General features: G+C 52.4%; 1 protein-coding gene across 4 annotated transcripts; it reads left to right on the top strand.

Annotated features, from left to right (window-relative positions):
* Window positions 1-507: 507 nt before the first annotated feature.
* On the top strand, window positions 508-9774 carry LOC128848255 (zinc finger protein 883-like). Of its 4 annotated transcripts, none has more exons than XM_054048140.1 (5): window positions 508-657; window positions 3233-3388; window positions 5151-5272; window positions 6524-6619; window positions 7504-9774. In XM_054048140.1, the coding sequence occupies exons 3-5, from the start codon at window positions 5185-5187 to the stop codon at window positions 9417-9419; spliced, it is 2100 nt and encodes a 699-aa protein (XP_053904115.1). In that variant the 5' UTR covers window positions 508-657; window positions 3233-3388; window positions 5151-5184; the 3' UTR covers window positions 9420-9774. The 4 variants fall into 4 exon arrangements, with proteins under 4 accessions (XP_053904115.1, XP_053904112.1, XP_053904114.1 ...); XM_054048137.1 differs by having other exon boundaries at window positions 7501-9774; XM_054048139.1 differs by lacking the exon at window positions 3233-3388 and having other exon boundaries at window positions 7501-9774.
* Window positions 9775-19224: the final 9450 nt, after the last annotated feature.

Genomic DNA, 19224 nt, shown 5'->3' with positions numbered 1-19224 from the left:
TAAGTGCTGAGGGTCAGATTCCCAGCGGGTGTAAATTGGCATCACTCCCTGGGGCCCAGATCCACAGCAGGTATAAACAGCCATAGCTTCCACAAACTCAGCCGAGCGGTGCTGCTTTACATCCGGCCTGCGCCTGGCTCCCGAGGCCGGCGGGGACCAGCCACCTCCCCGCGGGGCGCTGCGGGCACACGGGCATGGGGAGCCCGGCTGCAGAGCACGCCCTTGGCTGGGACCGGATTCCCGACACACACTCCCCGCAGGCCGGGGGCAGAATCCATCTAGCCAGATCCGCCCCGTTTGGGCCATGATCTGCCCCGGGGGGAGCGCAGCGATGCGGATCCAGGAGCTGGTGCCACCAGAGGGCTCTGGTTATTGCGAGGGGACGGGAGGCTGCTCTGGCTTATGCCTCTGCTCCCTTCCTCTGTATTTTCTTCTTCTCCTTTGCTCAGGATATCAGGGGGCTGAGCTTCCTGGGTCAGACGCTGAGTGCCAGCAGCTGCGTCCATAGTGACCCAAGAGCCAGGACTGAGCAGCTGCTGCGCCCGGGAAAGACCTTCAGCAAAGCGCCCTCTGCGCCCAGCCCACAGTGGGACTTTCTCCGGTGGCGGGACCTGCCCCGGGCTCTGCCCCCGCCAGCTCCCGAGCAGGAGCCTGCAGGTGATTGAGAGAAAGAGAGAGAGAGAATTCGGTCTTGGCTGTGGCCGGACTGTAAAAATGGCTCCTTCTTACCCTCCCCATAATCTCTGCTCCTCGGGGGTCTGCGAGTCCCGGAGCTGCTGCTGTCACTGGCAAGCCCGGGCTCTTTCCTCTTTGCATGAGTGGATCCAGAAGGTAGCAGTCTCCTCTGTGTGTGTGTGTGTGAGATTTAACTTGCTGAAGGCGGCATGGAGCTGCGGTTGGCTGTGGGTGGGAATGTAAATTGGATTTTAAAAAGCGTCTGTATGATCCTGCGCTGAGAAGTGGGATTTAATTAGCCAGCGCTTGCAAAAGTATCTTTGCTAGAGAAGGAGAAATATGTTGCCAGCAACAATAGAAAATGCAATCAGACATGAAAATCAGCGGCTAGCGCACAGGATTGAAGGGTAGAGAATACATTTGTAAAGAGCGCTGGCCCTGGGAATTGCAGGTGAGTGAGCCTGATTTCCGTATCTGGAAAATCTCTTTCCAGCAATATTTAAAGACGGTTCTAAACCCTCAGCTTCATAGGCTGATAGGTCAGTATTATGTGATAGAGACTAACCAGCATAGCTTCTGCTAAGCAACATCATGCTCTCAGCCTTTCCAGACTACTGTCCCCCTTTCTGGAGTCTGATTTGTCTTGTGTACCCCCAAGTTTCACCTCTCTTAAAAACGACTTGCTTAAAAAAATCAGACCTAAAAATACATGAGCTCACAGCATGCTATACTGAACAGTTGCTTTCTTTCTTATTGTTACCATATCATTATAAAACAAATCAATTGGAATATAAATATTGTACTGACATTTCAGTGTATAGTATATAGAGAAGTATTAACAAATCATTGTCTGTATGACATTTTAATTTGTACTGACTTTGCTGGTGTTTTTATGTAGCCTCTTGTAAAACTAGGCAAATATCTAAAGGAGCTGCTGTACCCCCTGGAAGAGAACCCCAGGTGGAGAACTACTGCAAATAGTGGACAATGGAGAAGCAGTAGACAGGTTTAATTTGGACTGTCAAAAACTTTGACAAAGCCCCTCACAAAAAGGTTATGAAGGAAACTAAATGATGATGGGATGAGAGGTAAAGTTCTGTTCTGGGTTGGAAATTGGCTAAGAGACAGGAAACAGGATCAGAGGGGTAGAAGTGAGGTTCTTACCCACGAAAGCTTATGCTCCCAATACTTCTGTTAGTCTTAAAGGTGCCACAGGACCCTCTGTTGCTTTTTACAGGAAACAGTAGGTATACATGGCTAGTTAATGAAGAGGCAAAAACTTAATAGCAGGTCCACACTAGGAGGTTTAATATATTGGTGATTCGGAAATGGAGTGGCCTCCTTTGCAGATAACTAACTGCAAGAGTTTTGAGTCAATGATTAACTCGTAACCATTAACTAACCTAGCTGGGCAAGTCCGTGTCAATGAATGCCCGGCAATGCACAATGGAGAGAATGATTTGAACCCACTGCTGGGTTGTAAATTGGTGGAAGTGGGTGAAAATAAATGGAGGCAATTTTCAGCGACTCGAGGCATGGGTTCCCGACTCCACAGGACTTGCTTTTGTGGTTGACTAAGAAGATTTGTGTCAGCTGCCCAAGGAAAAAGATTTAAAAAGTAGAAAATAGTTTAGCTTTGAAACATGGGCTAAAAACCAGAACAAATGCTCAGCTGGTGTAAGCACAGACACTGGACAGGCACTGCTTGGATTTACCCTCTGCATGTGGCCCAGGGTAGGTGGGACTGGCACATGGAAATCACATGGGATACACCATCAACACAGAACCCCTCATAATGCCTTTTCCACAGACTCACTGCTTGGGACAGATCAGTATTTTAACTCTTCCTTTCTGCTTCCCCCCAGGCTTTTGCCTCTTTTCCCCACCTGACCCCACCCTGCCCCTCTGAAATCAAGGGGCGTAATTCTCCATCTGCCTCGCACTTTGTTGCAGCCTGGTCGCATCCATGCAAAGCAAATGCAAAAGCTCCAACATTCTGATCTGGTTGACTTTTGCACCCACCCTGCATAGATGTAAATGATCCACCTCCAGGGGTAATTGTAACACACTTAAAGACCTAGATTGTATGGCCAGAAGGGACCTCTTTTGTCACTAGTCAGACGTCCTGTGTAGGATTTCACCTGGAGATTCATGCAGTGAAGGTGGGGATTTTATTCTTGATCCTTATAAAGTGTGTGTCACAGCAGCCTCTGTCCTCCGAGAGGGTAAGAGGCTATTACTGGCACCAGCTGCTGAAGTTCCTCCTTTAGTTCAAGAGGCTTAAATATGTGCTTTGGTGCCAGAAGATTCTGTGTTCTAATTCTGCTACTGACCTTTCTCTGTGCGTGGCTCTTTCACAAGGCTGTGGGAACCCTTGTACCCTTAATTATTGGGCTCAAGAGAGGTTATTGTAATTTGATGTCCATGTGGAGCTGAAATTTAGCCAACGGATTAGGGTAATTTCCTTGGGGACAGGTAAACAGGAGGCTTGAATGCCATGCAGCAGCGAAAGAGGACCGTGTTTTGTATATTGCTTGAAAATCTTACACTGTTTCAGGACTGAAGTTATGAAAAAATTTAAACCAAGCCCTTTTCTCCAAATTTCCTGCACCAAATGCCATGAGATAAAATCGCAAGAATACGACAATGAGTTTCCAGCCTGCTAAACTGCAGAGACGCTTGAAAATGTGACCCCTATAGGCTCAAAAAACAGGTAGAAAATACCCTTCTCTCCCCCTCCCCCCCTATTTATCATGATTTTTAAATCTCGTTATTTTTTGGTTGAGGCCTGAATGTTTTGGGGTTGGCAATACTGTAGTTACCCGTCCCTTTCAGCTACCCCCCCCCCCCCCGCCCTGCCACACACCTATAACATATGCGTCTCCCCTCTAGTGACAGAAACACATAGAGCTTAGAGCTGGCTCCTGATGGTGGGGCCCATCTCGGTCTCTTAGGTCCGGCAATTGCAGCTCATGCTGTTGGATCTAGAGGTTGCAGGTTTGAGCCCCACCCAGGAGTGGGTATCTTACCTTTCTGCTTCTAGCCAAGACAGGGTGAGGGGTCCGATGCCCTCAGTAGATGAAAGGGATCTGATCTCTTCCCCTCCCTCCGTTCTCATCTTTGGCTGAGTCTGTTCCTGGCTTGGAACACAGCAAAGATGGGACCATGGTGGGGGCTGCCAGAAGGATGCAGCCACTGGATGGAGTAGTTGAAGCTGGTTAGCATAGACTTTTCCAGATCAGCTGGTCTGTCTTGCAAGCGCAGCTGCTTCCCTCCAGCCCCTGTATCAACTGCACAGAGTAGCCCCTGGATATGGGGGAGGAAGGGGAACCCCCCCCCCCCAACACATTCTCCTGAGACTCCACACTCCCCATTGCCCCTGCTCCACGCCTCCTGCTATCAGCTCCTGCCCCATTGAAATGACTGGGAATTGGGTCTCCTTGCTGTTTCTGACAACGTCACCCCTTAGTTCTAGAGATGGTTGGAGATACCTGGATGGAAACCTTATGCCATCGGAATATGCAGTTCTGTCATCAGATTGATTTGTTTCGGGGAGAAAAAAGGGAACAAAACGTTTTGATTGTTGTGTGTTTTGAAATGACTCATTTTGAATTTTTAAAATGTGTGTCTGAGACGTACCATCATATAACACAAAATAGTAATGAAACGAGTCAAAACAAAACCTTTCAAACACCCCAAAACAATTTTTTTTTTTTTAATTTTCCTTTGCTGACAATTTTGAAATGTCCGGTGTTTGTGCCGACTCTGAAAGTAGGTCGATTTAGAAATCACAAAACCCTCCGTGACATGGAACCTCCAGACTCTGCACAGCTGTGCTCGGTTACATGTCAATGTCGGGCGCTTACATGGCCTTCGTTATCGTAGCATTTGAGCACTTTGCAACAGGGCTTTGGAGCTGTGCTCTGGCTCCGCTCCAGCTCCAGGCAAAAACCTGCAGATCCACTGCTCCGGAGCTGCTCCGCGCTCCAGCTCCAGGCTCCGCTCCAAAGCCCTTCTTTGCAATCACAATTTTAAACATATATATTCATACCCCTCCCCCAGTGCTATATGTTTGTCGGAGAAGCCAAGTCCAAGAACTGGGCTTTGCGCTGGCGGCAGAAGGTGGGGAGGTTTGTGAGGGTCCTCACTTCCTGAGAGAGTTTATTCCGCTGCCTTAGGCCAACCTCCAAGAAAGTTCTGATTCGTGCAGGGCCACCAGCTGCTGTAGTCAGGGTAACGCCAACAGAGTCCATTAATAACCAGGCATTTGATGCTGCAGCCCAGAGTGCTCCCAGGAATAAGAGGTAGGGGCGTAGCAGAAGCACAGCAGGTCTGCATAGGGGAGGGAACAAGGGGATTCTAAAAAGCGGGGATATGGGAATAGGGGATAGGACAGCCTGGCCCTGCGGTGCCTGCATCAGCGGGCTTACGGCTGGGGCGGCAGGTGCTGAGCGGGGGAGGTTTTGTTGTTGCAGAGGCCGGTGGGCGAGGCAGGAGCCGCGTCTCACCATGGAGCAGTATGTGCTGCTGGACCCCCGGCAGAGGGCCCTGTATAGGGATGTCATGCAGGAGAGCTACGAAACCCTGATGGCCCTTGGTAAGTAATCGCTTCCTCTTCTCCATAAGGAGCCGCGAGTGGCCCCATTCAGGGGTCTTCCTTGCTGGGGAATCTACCTCCTGGGGGGTGAATGAAGCCATGGGAACGGGACAGTGGGTCCCAAGGGATGGTGGTAGCTAGGACACTACCAATTTCACGGCTGTGAAAAACTTGTCACACACTGGGAAATAAGCCCTTCCCCATGAAATCTGATCTCCCCTTGCTGCTAGAAGCGCCCCAGCCAGGGGGCCCCTAGCTCCGGCTGCCCTGGGGAGGGACAGGACTTGTCCTACCCCCGCACAGCTGCTCGGGAGGGGAGGGGGAGAGCTCAGACCCACTTCCAGGAAGCTCCCTGGTTGCTGTCTTCAGAGTCCCTCTCTGAAGGCAGCACGGAAGTGAGGGTGGCAATCCCGTGGACCCCACCCCCCAAACACACACACACACAACAGGTTTGCGACTCCTCCACAATCCCCTTTTGGGTCGGGACCCCCACGGTTACAACAGGGTGAAATTCCAGATTTAAACATCTGCAAATGTGAAATTTACCAGTTTTAAATTCCTATGGCCATGAAATTGACCAGAATGGACCTGAATTTGGTAGGGCCCTAGTGATAGCAGAGGGAGACAAAGGCAGAGGAAAAGGATCTCCCAAAGGCAAGGCTGCAGAAGCCAGGAAAACAGGACAGGACATGTGCCAGAAGGGTCTGGGAGAGGAGGAGGTGGGTCCCTGCAGAGGAGGCAGCAGAGGGAGTGAGGAGGACATGTCCAGGAGTTGGGGGAACAGGCCTCTCTGAGTTACTAGAAAAGGCAGCGGAGAGAGGCTGAATCTGGGTGGGAGGGTGAGCATGTGGGGGCTGGGTACAGAAATCTCCCTTGAGGAGCTTTGGGGTGAGAATTGATGGCTGAGATAGCAGGGCTGAGCGAGAGGGGATCCTCTGCGGTGGGGAAAGGGAAAAGCAGCCTATTTAACAGGGGCAGGAGTAACAGGGTGGGGACAAACTAGTATAAATGTGACTCCTCTCTGATGGGCTGTGATGTCGTTCAGTGTCTTGAGCGGTGAGGAGAGAGGTTGAAGGTGGATAGGAGCCAAGGCCCCTCACAGAAGGGGACTAAGGACCTGGTCATGGCAGAGAGCATGAGCCCCATGGGCTTCTGGGAAGGGGCCACTGAGGCCAAGGGAGGCGCCGGGGGGCGCAACGCCCAACCCACTCTGATCTTGCTTGTTTTGTTGCCCACCTTGTCCCCGAGCAGAATTTCCACTTTCCAAGCCTGACCTGCTCTCCCGGCTGGACCGAGGGGATGAGCCGACAGCCCTGGATCTCCACATGCCCAGAGGTGGCCGGGCAGGTGAGTCCCTCTCCAGGAAGGAGAGGATCCCTGCAACGTCACGCATGGCTTCCCACCAACCCTGACTGAGTCCCGGGAGCGTCCAGATGGGATGCAGAGGCAGAATCGGTCCCCTCCTTTTGGGGTAGGGTTTTGGGGGGGAAGATGTGGCTGCTGGCCATTCGATCTCCCTCCCAAGGACAGACAGAAAGCAGAAGACCAGAAGTCTGAAGTGCAGGCAACGCGATGTTTATTGGCGTTAATCAGGCAAGCATATCCATAGCTCTGCACGCCGGCAGAGCCTTTTTATCCAGTGTCCCCGTTCCCCCTCCATAGCAGGCATAATTATACCTGTAGGGCACACCCTGGGTCCCACCCCTTACAATTTATGGTCATGTGCCCTTTTGGAGGGTCTTGGGGCTTCGGTACCACCTCTTTTGTACCCCATGGGAGGGGTAGGGAGTAAGGTTATGCTTCGGTCAGGGACAGGCATGTCTTTGGCCTGTTAGTGTTTCTTATACTCTTCCCGCCCTGCCCCCCATCCCTTCACCCCTCCTGACTGGTTGCCTGACCTTGTCTTGAGATAGGATTTGAGGCAGTTTTCAAGTGTAGACTCGTATATTACACTCCCACTCTACCCAGCAACACTTGAGCGCTATTTCTTATCACTTCCCCACCCATCTGCTTGTGGGCAGATGTAACACACAGTGTTCTTTGATCACCCATATTAGTAAGAATATAAAAATATCAAAAGCCAAATGGGCCAGCAGGACCCAAAATTCTATCTCAGGCAAATATAGAGGCCTGAATGCTGCATTATCATCACTAACACTCCTCAGCAGTTGTGGTTTGTTCCCCTCGCCGTGCAGGGAATGACTTGTGTCTGGGTCTCTCTCCCCTAGCAGCAGATGGCACTGCCAGTGGGAAAGAAGAAGAGAAACCCCAGCAAGCGAGCCCAGAGGAGCCGGCCTCGGAAAAAGCCGACGGCGCTGGGAAGGCTCCCCAAAGCCCCGAGATGGGGGAGAAGCCGCCGGCTAACAGCGGGGAGAGCCCCAACACTTGCCCCGAGTGTGGCAAGACCTTCAGCCACAAGTCGGCGCTGGCCAAGCACCAGAAGATCCACACGGGCGAGAGGCCCCACAAATGCCCCGACTGTGGCAAGACCTTCATCCAGCGTTCAGACCTGACCATCCACCGGCGGGTGCACACCGGGGAGCGCCCCTACGCTTGCCCCGACTGCGGGCGCCGCTTCAGCGTCAGCTCCTCCCTGCTGACCCACCAGCGCACCCACGCGCCGGGCGGCGAGAAGCCCAACCGCTGCCCGCAGTGCGGCAAGAGCTTCACCGACCCCAACGCCCTGGCCCGGCACCAGAAGAGCCACCTGGGCGGCAAGCCATACGAGTGTGGCGTCTGCGGCAAGGCCTTTGCCTGGAGCTCCCACCTGGAGCGGCACCAGCGCATCCACACGGGAGAGAAGCCCTTTCAGTGCGGGGAGTGCGGCCGGGCCTTCGCCTGGAGCTCCCACCTGGACCGCCATATGCGCACCCACGCAGCGGCCGTGGAGGAGGAGGAGGCCGAGGAGGAAGCCCCGCCCCCGCCTCAGAGATGTGCCGACTGCGGTAAGCGCCTCAACCACCAGACGGACCCACAGCGCTTCAAGCACAAGGGGACGCAGACCCAGGATGGCGGCGGGGTGGTAGAGGAGCCCGACCAGGTTGAGGAGAGTGGCCCTGAGCGGCCCCACCGCTGCCAACAGTGCGGCAAATGCTTTAGCCAGAGCTCGAACCTGCTCAAACACCAGCGCGTGCACACGGGCGAGCGCCCCTACGCCTGCCCGGACTGCGGGCGCCACTTCCGCTGGGGATCAGCCCTGGCCAAACACCGGCGCACCCATGCCCGGGAAAAGCCTGCTGAGGACCCGGTGCCAGCCCATGACACCGGCGCTGCCGGCAAGCCGTACCCGTGTGGGGCCTGCGGGAAGAGCTTTGGCTGGATCTCACACCTGGAGCGTCACCGGCGCATCCACACAGGAGAAAAGCCCTACCGGTGCGGGGAGTGCGGGCGGGCCTTTGCCGTCAGCTCCCACCTGGAGCGGCACCGGCGCATCCACACCGGCGAGCGGCCCTACCGCTGTGGCGACTGCGGCAAGAGCTTTGCCGTCAGCTCCACCCTGCTGGCTCACCGGCGCACCCACGCCACCCGGGAAGGGAGGCCTCACCAGTGCCCTGACTGTGGCAAAGGTTTCACCGCTGCCGCAGCCCTGGAGCGGCACCGCCGGCTGCACCGGGGTGAGAAGCCTTACCAGTGCGGCGTTTGTGGCAAAGGCTTTGCCTGGAGCTCACACTACGACCGGCACCGGCTCACCCACACCGGAGAAAAGCCCTTCCCTTGCGCCCATTGTGGCAAGCGCTTCGGCCGCAGCTCCCACCGCAACCGGCACCAGCGGGCCCATGCCCAGGCTGGCGCAGAGAAACGGCACGTCTGTCCCGACTGCGGCAAAGCCTTCAGCCTCAGTGCGGCCCTGGCGGCCCACCAGAGACTCCACGCCGCCGGCACCAACAGCCCACTCTCCCTGCTGCCGCCCACCTGGTGGGAGGCTGAGAGGAGGACCGGGACAACCACGCCACCGCCTGAGGCCTGGGCTGAGGATCCTGCTACCCACTTCCAATGCCCTGTCCCCTCCTCCTCCCCGACTGCCGCCCCCCGGGCCTGGGCGACCAAGTCTCTCTCAGCTCCTGGCGCATGGAGACCAGGGGAAAGGGAGGCCAGTGTTGCTGCCCCTCCAGAGAGCTGGGCCCAGCAACCTCCTCCCAGCTCCTAACATGGCTAAGCAGGGTGTGTGGGGGGGAAGGGGGAACCCCTGTCTTTGGAGTGAGCCAGAAACACCCCCTGCCCTGGAGGGGGCTGGGTGGGGGACTGGCATGTTCTCCCCCCACCCAGGGGATTCTTTGAGGGTAGGGGGGAGTGGCAATTTCCCCCCTCGCACTGGCAACATTATTCACTGCTGATGCAGGAAAATGGGCCTTGAGCCTCCTGGTAGCTGAGACCCCCTTCCCCCCCCACCACCCTGAATGCCCTAGAGCCAGGGGGTTCCCCCCACCCACCCCATACCCAGGCGGAAATGAGAGCTAGAAGGGTGGAGGGCTGGGTCTGGGATAGGGACTAGATGAGAGGGAGGTGGGGGGGACATCAAGCAGGGGGGATGAGAGTTGGGGACTGGGGGTGTAGGAACCAGAGGGGGCAGCGGGGGGGTGGGTGGGAAGCAGAGCGAGGTGGGGGGGGCTGTGTTTAGTGTTCAGGGAGTTGGATGGGAAGCAGATGGAGCTTGCAGTGTATGGGTGTGCCGAGGGCGGAGGGGTATCTAGCATCATGGGCTGGGAGTAGAGATGGGATTACGGTGGTGCCGCCCCCCTGATGTGACTTTTTCCACCTGCTCCGCTCCGTTTGCCTCTGTGCTGTCACCGGCTCAGAAGGAAATGGGGGAGACCTCAGAGCAGACAGGCGTGGGGGATGTGGGGCAGAGGCTGGGGGAGACACAACCAGAGAGAGAGTGGCGGGGGAGGGGGATCTGTCTCTGGAGCAGAATGACTTTGGAGCGGCGCATGGTTCACGAGTGGAACTCCCTGCTGCTGGAGACACCTGGAGAAATAAGCACAGCGAAGGGCCTCTGTGGCTGGGAATCTGCCTTGTTATAGCTATTTAAAGGGGGGGGGGCAGTGACCCAGTGCCTGATGAAGGTATGAAATTTGGCCTTAGAGCCACAGATGCACAAGCCCCGCTCCATGGGACCTGACCTTCTTTCAGGATGCCAAAGGCAAGGCTCAGAACTCTGCCTTGCTCCCTGCTCCAGGGGGATGAATTCACCCAGCACCGTGCAGAGCAGCAGCTGGTTTCCATGGCCCCTCCCCTTTGCAGGAGGCCTAGAACAGCCTTTGTGGGCCCAGGGAATCTGATGTCAATAGCATTAGCTTTGGGGTGTCACATTTATATGGTTCCCCCCACTTTCTGTTAGCCTGGGAGGAGTCGCATTTATATAGTTCCCCCTCCATTCTGTTAGCTTTAGGGTGTCATGTTTATACTTTCCTTCCCCCCCCCGGAGCCTCCGGGCATCTCATTCTAACTGCTCCCGTTAGATTCTGCGTGACACATCCCATGCTAGACAAAGGATGGTTAGAAAGGCTGAGCTAGTATATTTTCTACCTTTATCTTTGGTTGCACTAACGCTGGGTCTGACTGGGCTTCCCTGGGTGGGTGTCAATGGAAAAATCCTCTCTGGCCTCTTGGGGCCAGTTGGTTAAGTAGCGATGCTCACAGCTAGAGATGGAGACGGAGCAAACTGGGGAAGGAAGTTACTGCCTGAGCTCTGCAGTGATATCAGACAGTCAGGGAGTGAAGGTCAAAGATAACAATGCTGGGAAATGGCAGCGTTTGCTCTTCAGAGCCAGCCAGCTGAGAACTGTGAACTCGCTGCACTGGGACAGACAGGAAATGTCCTGTGAGTATCAGGGGAAGCGGCCCTGAATCCTAAAGAGCTACGAATGACACCCCAAGAGGAGGGAAGTAAACAGGCCAGGCTGAGTCCATCAGTGAGGAGGCCACAGGGAGTCGGGAACCCTGACAGCTCAGCTGCTGGAATCCACCTCCTTCCTGGGAGCACAGCTGCTGGCAGACAAGGGGATAACACTACGTCTCCTAGTTACCACAGCAGGTGACTCCTTGAACCTGGGTTCTCCCAGCCGGATCACTGGCTTTTGTCACTGTCTCGAGCTGTTTGTCTCAGGGAAGGGCCTGAAAGGTTGGTTTATTGTTGAGGGAGGTAGGTCCTGGGACAGAGATGGGTTGGGAATGGCATGGGGGTGGAGTTGGGCCACGGGCACAGAGGTGGGACGAGGGTTTAACTTTTGACTTCCTTGCTTTGGATTAGAGGGTAATAAAGTAGAATGTAGTTTAGCAAAACTCAATGTGTCTGGAGTCGTTCATCTTAAAGAACAGGAGGGGGAGAGAGGGAGGGTGTGTGTGGTGGAGGAGAGGTGTTGAGAGACAGAAGGGAGAGAGAGGGAGGGTGTGTGTGGTGGAGGAGGGGTGTTGAGAGACAGAAGGAAGTGTATTTGTCTTTGCTGCGTCCATCTGTGGTGAGAGCCCAAACAATAATATCTAGCTCTTACTTAGCGCTTCTCATCCGCAGACCTCAAAGCATTATACAAAGGCGGTCATCAGTGGGAATTTTCTGTAATATTTCTGACTCCTAGGTATGCCTCAGTTTCCCTTGGTACGCTGCATTGTTACCCCATGAGTGCAAAAGGGTTAACGCTGCTCCTGGAACAGTGCAGGAGATGGGTGTGCAGCCCCTCGCTGTCTAGGAGAAATGACTGTGTCATTGTGGAACTGATTGAAACTGACCCAGATCAACAGAGGATCCAACAAGACAAAGTGAGACCCGCCCAAGGACTGAACAATCAATGCCTAACAGGAAATCCCAGCAGGCAGGACATGTGAACTGGACTAAGAGCTGCCCTTTTGGAGGGACACAGGAACTGTGAGCTGGGCAGATGAAGGGGAGGGGGAGACAGGGAGGGAGTCCATCGCAACTTGGCTCTTGGCATTTGCTTGGCCAGGATGGACTGGCATAATTTCTGCCTCTCTCTGCTGCCCTGAGGCCTTTCAGATCCGGCGTGTCAGGTGACTAATAAATGGCTCCCTTGTTTAAAAAAAGCTCCTTGTGTCTCTGCAGGACTCTGAGAGCCTGGTGCCTGAAGGGCTGCCATACAAGCCTCCCACAGGAATCTGGCTCCACTGGATTTGCTGGGTAGAGAGACAGGGATCAGAACTGCCAAAGACTCAGTCTCAGAGGCCCGTGGAACTGTGGGTCCTGCACACTGAAAAGGTGTCACTCCCCAGAGTCTGGTGATGTTTTTTTTTTTTTTTGGGGGGGGGGGGGGAATGTAGACCAGACCTTGTGACTCCATGACAATATCATTATCCCTCTTGTACACATGGGGAAACTGAGGTACGGCAGTGCAACCTGCCACGAGGTCACCTAGCAGGCCTGGGGAAAAGCCAAGAATAGATCCCAGCTCTTCAGAGTCACCAGTGGTGGATTAGCCATGGCACCAGCTAGAAGTATTCAAAACAAGCAGGAGAGAAGGCTCAAAAAATCAGGAGATTGTCTTAAAAACCCTGGAATTTTTAAAAATGGTGTTTTTCTTACCCTTCTGGTCTCTGAACCCTTGGGTTATACACTCAGGTCACATTCTCAAGCTTTTTTCTGCAACCACAGGGGCTAGTAACTTACTTAGAATTTTTTTTAAAGATTTTCCTACAGTCGCTGCATTCCAGGAGCTGGGCACACAGCTTGAGACTCTTAAAATGGAGAAAGTTGGCAACCTTGCTGTGCGTATGTTGTGTGACTACAGGGAGCGTGGCTGGTGCTTTTAGGGTGCATGTATGTGTCTGTGCTGCTTTGTGCATGGTGGGACTGGGTCTATTTATTGCTTCTCTCTGGACACAACTGGCTGGATTTTCAAAAGTGCCGCTAATTTTGCTCATCAACCCCTTTTTCCACATGCCCACTTTGCTGCCGAGCCCAGCCCGGCCAGCTGCTGTGCACAGCTGCCATTGGTCCGTGCAAAAGTGGGTACAAGGAACCACATGTGCAAGAGAAATTTCAGCGGCAAAGGAATCGGGCGGGTTTAGTCCCATGTTTATGCAGTGTCTAGATTTCATCCTAATTCCATTTTGACTGGAAACACAGCACATACTGCAGCTGGGAGGCCAGAGCCCTCTTCTATCCACCTCTGTGGAGACTCTCACACCCCTGGGGATGCTGATGGACAAGAGTTGGTCCCTCCTGTTGTTACACAGCTGCAGGCACTCTGAATGCCATCTTCTTTCCAGGTAAAGGAGGGGGCGTGGTAGTGGGGAGATGTTTTTGCGTGGGGATGCCAGATATATATATATTTTTTGTGAGGGGGGTGCTGGTGCTGAATGATTTCTGGTAGGGTGTTTGAAGAGGGGAACTGGAGCCAATGGGTTGCTATGGCAGGAGTGTGGGGGTGATGCCCCCACAACCTCTGCCAGATGGAGTGACCTGACCTCCTCCCAGCCCCCTGTTTGTGCTCTGGTTGTGTGGCAGGCAGGAGGGGGAAGGTGGCAGGAGAGCCAGGCCCTTTTGTTAGGGGAAGGGGGCTGTTCCCCTGGGAAGGGAGGGCCTTATGTGCCAGCAGGGGTAGATTGGCACTTAGTACAGCAAGGGGAGGGCTCCCTTAGGGCAGTTAATTAGGAAAGCCAAAAAACTTGCCCCCTCTCCCCCAGTTCTGCACCTGGGAATGTTTTGCAGGTCCATCATCTGCCCCTGGAATCACAGGGGGGCTGATTTCAGTTGTGGTCTCTCGGGGCTACCATGATACACTGTAGCACCTAGGAGCCCCATCCATGGAGCAGGACACTGTCATGCCAGGCACTGTACAAACACAAAACAAAAATATGGTCCCTGCCCTAAGGGGCTTACAATCTAGAACACTCACCTCCCTTTGTTGTTATGGGAGGCAATAAAGCCAAATTATTTCAGGGGTGTATGGGGCCAGGGGAGACAGAACAGGAGCCAAATTATATGGGGAGGAGGGATGTGAACCAAATGATTTTGGGGGGGGGGGACTATTGGGAAAGGGAGATAGGAGCCAAAAGGGAGATGGGACAGGAACCAAATGTGTTTTAGGGGGGGTGTGTGTGTGTGTTTGGATTTTGGGGTGCAAAGGCAGCAGAAGGTAGACAAGCAGAGTGAATGCCACAACCTGGCCAGGGAAGGATGCTGCAGAAATGCTTCAACTTCGCAGAAAAAAACGTTTCATTGAAGGAACACAAACCCCGGCTCTTTAGTGGAGAAAATCACCTTCCCCATGGATCGCTTCTTAGCTAAAGAGAAGAAAGGATAAACTAGTTTCAGGTGGGAGACCGCCAAAGCCAGCCACATGGGATGAGTCAAGATGGCTTGCTCTGGCTAGCTGGTGGGCCTCTGTGCTCAAAGTGACTGGAGTTCTCTACCACAATAAGACACAAGCCCTGGAGAACATTAGCTTGATGGGGTTGTTTGGAAGGTGATTGGCTGCCTTGGCTAAGAACTCCATGGCCTATTCAGTGGTGGCAGATGGGAGCTTGGACGCCACTCAGCTGGCAGCATCTGTCTGTGGCTGCAGCCAGGGGCTATGCCGCTGGAAGTCATGCTGATATGGGCAGCTTAGCAGCAGGCAGCTCTGCAAACCTGGAGGAGATGCCTGCTAAAGCCCACGCTTCTCTGTGACAACTGCCTGCTCAGCCCTGCCTGTGATCAACCCTTTGATAACAACACAGCTCAGCCCACCTTAAAGAGCCACCTGCCCTGGGCAAGCCGGGCCAAAAGCAGCTGTAGGATGCAGGCAAACGCCATGTAGAGGAACAGGGCTATTGGCCGCAGACAGCTTACAACAGGCTCTGCTTCTGTACTATGTGATATTTGACTCAAAATATGCTCGTGTTTCTCTACAAGCTTTCGTTGCTTTAACACAAGAACACCAGCTGCCTTGCAGTGAGCTCCGGAAGTCAGATAATCTCCATTGCACTCAGGACCGGATTAAGACCTACGGTGACATTTTCAAACATGTTATTTTCAAAAGTGACTTAGGCCCCGATTTTTAAAGGTATTCAGGAGTTGCTCTCCTCACTGCTGGCCTGAAGCCTCAAAGGTGTCTCCTTCATTGGAAGATGTGGGAACCCCACTGGCCAGGATGTTCGCAACCAGCACCCCAGAGGAAAGAGATTTTTCACCCCCACACATACACACCCTTTGGCAGGAAAGTGGAGCAAAGGCCCCAACTGGATGGAGAACAAAGGGGGCAGGTGGCTGGGATCCAAGGACAAAGGGACAGAGAGGGAGCAAGAGCCAGACAAGATGCCTTTGATGGCAGCATGGCTGAAGAGAGCCCTGGCCGGGCTGAACTCTGCCTCTCTCTGGGCTAGCATAGGGGCTCTCTGACTCTGTACACCCAGGGCCTAATCAATGGTGACCTTGTTTTGCAAAGGCAGCCTGGTGTCTCTGGAAATACTCCCTGAGAGCCCTGAAGGGGCCCGATCCAAACCTCCTGCAGGAGTCTGGCTGGGTTGGATTGGCTGCAGGGAGCCATGGACAGAGACACGTAGCGCTGTGCCTGAAGGCCGTCTTGGGGTACATCTACCTTCCCAAGACAGACCTGCAGTGCTGAGTCTCAGAGCCCGGGGCCATTGACTCAGGTTGTGGGGCTAAAAATAGCACTGTAGATGTTCAGGCTTGGGTTGCAGTCCCGGACTTTGGGAGGGTCTTGGAGCCTGGGTGGGAACACCTACATGGTTATTTCAGTCCATCGACCCAGGCCCTGAGATTCGCCGCTGCAGGTTTTTCTTTGCAGTGTCGACATACCCTGTGAGGCTAGGGGCCTGGCACGCTAAAAGGGTCACTTCTCTGGGACTGGTTACAGGCCAGCGCATAGATCATACCCTGTGGCTCTGTGAAGCTATGTGACTTAGATGGCTATGTCCTACCAGCAAAAGTGATTCATTGACTTTGTGTCACTTAAGCTCTTATGTAACTATGTCACTCCTGAATCCCACGAGTACTTTCTGAAAATTTTGCCCTTTGGCACTACTGGCCCTGACTCCCATACTTAGTTTTCTTTTAATAATAATAAGGTTCCTAGACTTTGTGGTGGTGAAGCTTTAAAATGTGACCAGAGAGTAACCCCTCTGGTAATGTCTGCCTGCGTTTGCAGAGAGCCTGAGCCAATTGCTCTGAGATGGAGGTGGGGGGCCTTATCCATCCCAATTTTAACTCTGAAACTTGACTGCTCAGGGGAGCCCCATACCGCTAATGCCAAATGGGGGGCTCTGGGTTGGGCCCCTGGGTGCTGCTGCCCTCCATTGTGGCTCAGCAGGGGCCCCTACAGAGAGAATCCTTTGAGTCAAGCCCACGTGAGATTTCCACCTGCATGAAGGCAGGGAGCAGCAGACACAGGCTGCTGAAAGAGGAGAGGCAGAGGCTCTTCCATCAGCTGGCTCTTGCGGTGGTAGCTTCTGCTGCTAGCATCCCAAGTAAGGTGGGGCTGTAGTGTGGGGAGGGGCACAGGTGACACGGCTAGGACCCTGGAGCTTTTAATCTGGCCCTAATTGCAGCAATGGGGCGGGGAGTAAATTCCAGGGTTGCCAACATCTTTATCACGGGTCTTGTGATATTTGGTCATTGTCTAAAAGCCCCAGCTCCTGGAATCATGTGAAACTCTCAGCAATCATTTTATAAAGAGAGGGGTCATCATCCAGTTCCCTGTGTTGCAGAGAAAAGCTTGAATGTATTAATCCCTAAAGGTTCAGAAAGCAAATACAGAGAACCCAGAATTTATTTTTAAGGTGGTTTTTTTTTTTTTTAAGTCACTTGTGACTTTTGGGGGACCCAACTCATGGTTTTTGAATACATGGGGGGTGGCAATCTGGAGAGTTGGGGATTTTACTATAAACACACAACACAAGCTCTATGTAGTGAAGGCCACCTAGGATAGTGACGCATGGACACACGGCATGGCTGCCTCCCCTCTGAACATGCTAAAGAACCTCAGAAAAGTCAGACATGAGCCCTTTTAGTTCTACAGCCAGGAAATGCCCTCTACTGCTCTGGGTCACCATGCACCTATCTGACCCTCTGCGCCTTCAGAACCCCAACGGAAAGGTGCAGACAGTAATGTTTTGCACTTACCTTGTATTTCTTCACAGGAGATCTCCAAGCACTTTCAAAGAAGAAGTCAGTGTCATGACTTTTTAATCCTTAAAAGATGCTTAATTTCTTAGATCATGTCTACACGCAGAAGTTGCACTGGTTTAACTTAATTTGGTTTAAAAGCCAGTTTAAACCTGGGCTACACTACAACATTAAGTCAACTTGTATCAACTTCGTTATGCTTGCGTCCACACCTAAATTTGCTGAATTGGTGTAAACCACCTTACTTTGGTTTAAAACTGGTTATATCAGCATAGCTTACACCTGAAAATTTGCTAGTGCAAGATAAACCATTGTAAAAGAGGTTTAAACCAAATTCAGAGTGTCTATAAATAAAGCTTCATTGGTTGAATTGAATCACTTTAAAATTTCAACTTTAGCCCTTGTTTACATACAAAAGTTGTACCATCTTATCTATACCAGTGTGGACAAAGTTATATCAGGCCTTGTCTACGCTACAAATGCTTTGCCAGTACAGATATACCAGCAGATCCTCTTGTGTAGACACAGCATATGATAACAGAAGCAGGTTTTTTTTTGGCATAGTAACACCACCTCCCCCACTGACATTAGACATGTCAACAGGAGCGCTCTTCTGTCAGCGTAGATGCATCTACCCTGGGTTGTTTTCTTTCACACCCTTGACCAACATAGCTATTCTGCCAAAACATTGTAGCATAGACCTGAACTCAGTATGGAAGTACTTATACTGGAATAGCTATACCTGGAGGGAAGGGGAATAAGACCATGTCTATGCTACAAAATTAAGTTGACTAACTGACGTCGGCATACAGCTGCCGCAGTAATTGCATCACTTGTCTGTGTCTACACTTTGCTCCTTGTATTGGTGCGTGTCCTCACTAGGAGCCCTTGTATCTATTGTACTGTCAATATGGGATGGGTCCTGAAAGCCAGTAACAATCAATTTAAGCAACGCAGTGTCTACACTGAGACGGCATTGACCTAACCACATCAACCTTGGTTCTATGCTGCTCATGGAGATGGAGTCATTGCAGTGGGGCAGTTACATCCATGGGACCGAAATTTAAGTGTAGACACTTCCACAGTTAGATTGAAGTAAACTACCTTGTTACCTAAGTTACACCAGAATAAGGCACTTTTATATCAATAAACCAGTGCACTTAGTTCATTAGAAAAATCACACCCCAATCATGATAACTGAACTGCTATAAAAACCGTGTGTAGACAAAGACCTTCATTAAACCAGTGAAACTTTGCCAGGCCTCTGAAATTTTCTGTAATTTTTTTCCCGTTTGCCATAAAATTGAGACTGCAGGTATTTTCATTTTGGGAGTTTGCAGGCAAGGGGAGGGGAGGGGATTGAAAAATGGGCCACGGTTTTCCAGAAATGCCTAGGGAGTTTGGGTGTCCAGAATGAGCCACCTGAAAGGGCCAAGCTCCTGCCCTTCGGAAAATTAAACACCTTTACAGAGTCTCAAGTTGGACACCCAAAAGTTGTTCTTTTCTATATAGGTTCTTCTATTGCACTCATCTCCTGAGTATCTGAGTGCCTTCCAGCAGGGCACTAAGCGACTTTGGTCTCTCCTACACTCCGTAGAGGAGAACGTGTACAGTAGTGTCTTGTTTTGGTAAGGGTTTCTAAAACCAATATGCATGTCAGTGTATCTTTATGTTCCAGATGGGAGGTTAAAGAAACATGCCCTGTACTTAGAGTAGAAGGTGTGAGGTTTAAGTACTTGGAGGAGTTCAAATAGCTCATCACTTATGAAAGGCTTGGCCTGTTAATGGGCTCCTGGTTGATAACTAACTGGAGAGTGCAGTCTCTCTCCCTCGCGGGGGATCCCAAATAAATATTCCACAGAAGTCCTGGGTT

The sequence above is a fragment of the Malaclemys terrapin genome, chromosome 13 (genome assembly GCF_027887155.1).
Source record: "Malaclemys terrapin pileata isolate rMalTer1 chromosome 13, rMalTer1.hap1, whole genome shotgun sequence".
Classification (NCBI taxonomy): domain Eukaryota; kingdom Metazoa; phylum Chordata; order Testudines; family Emydidae; genus Malaclemys; species Malaclemys terrapin.
The sequence above is the reverse complement of the archived record's forward strand: the minus strand, read 5'-3'. Positions and strand labels throughout refer to the sequence as shown.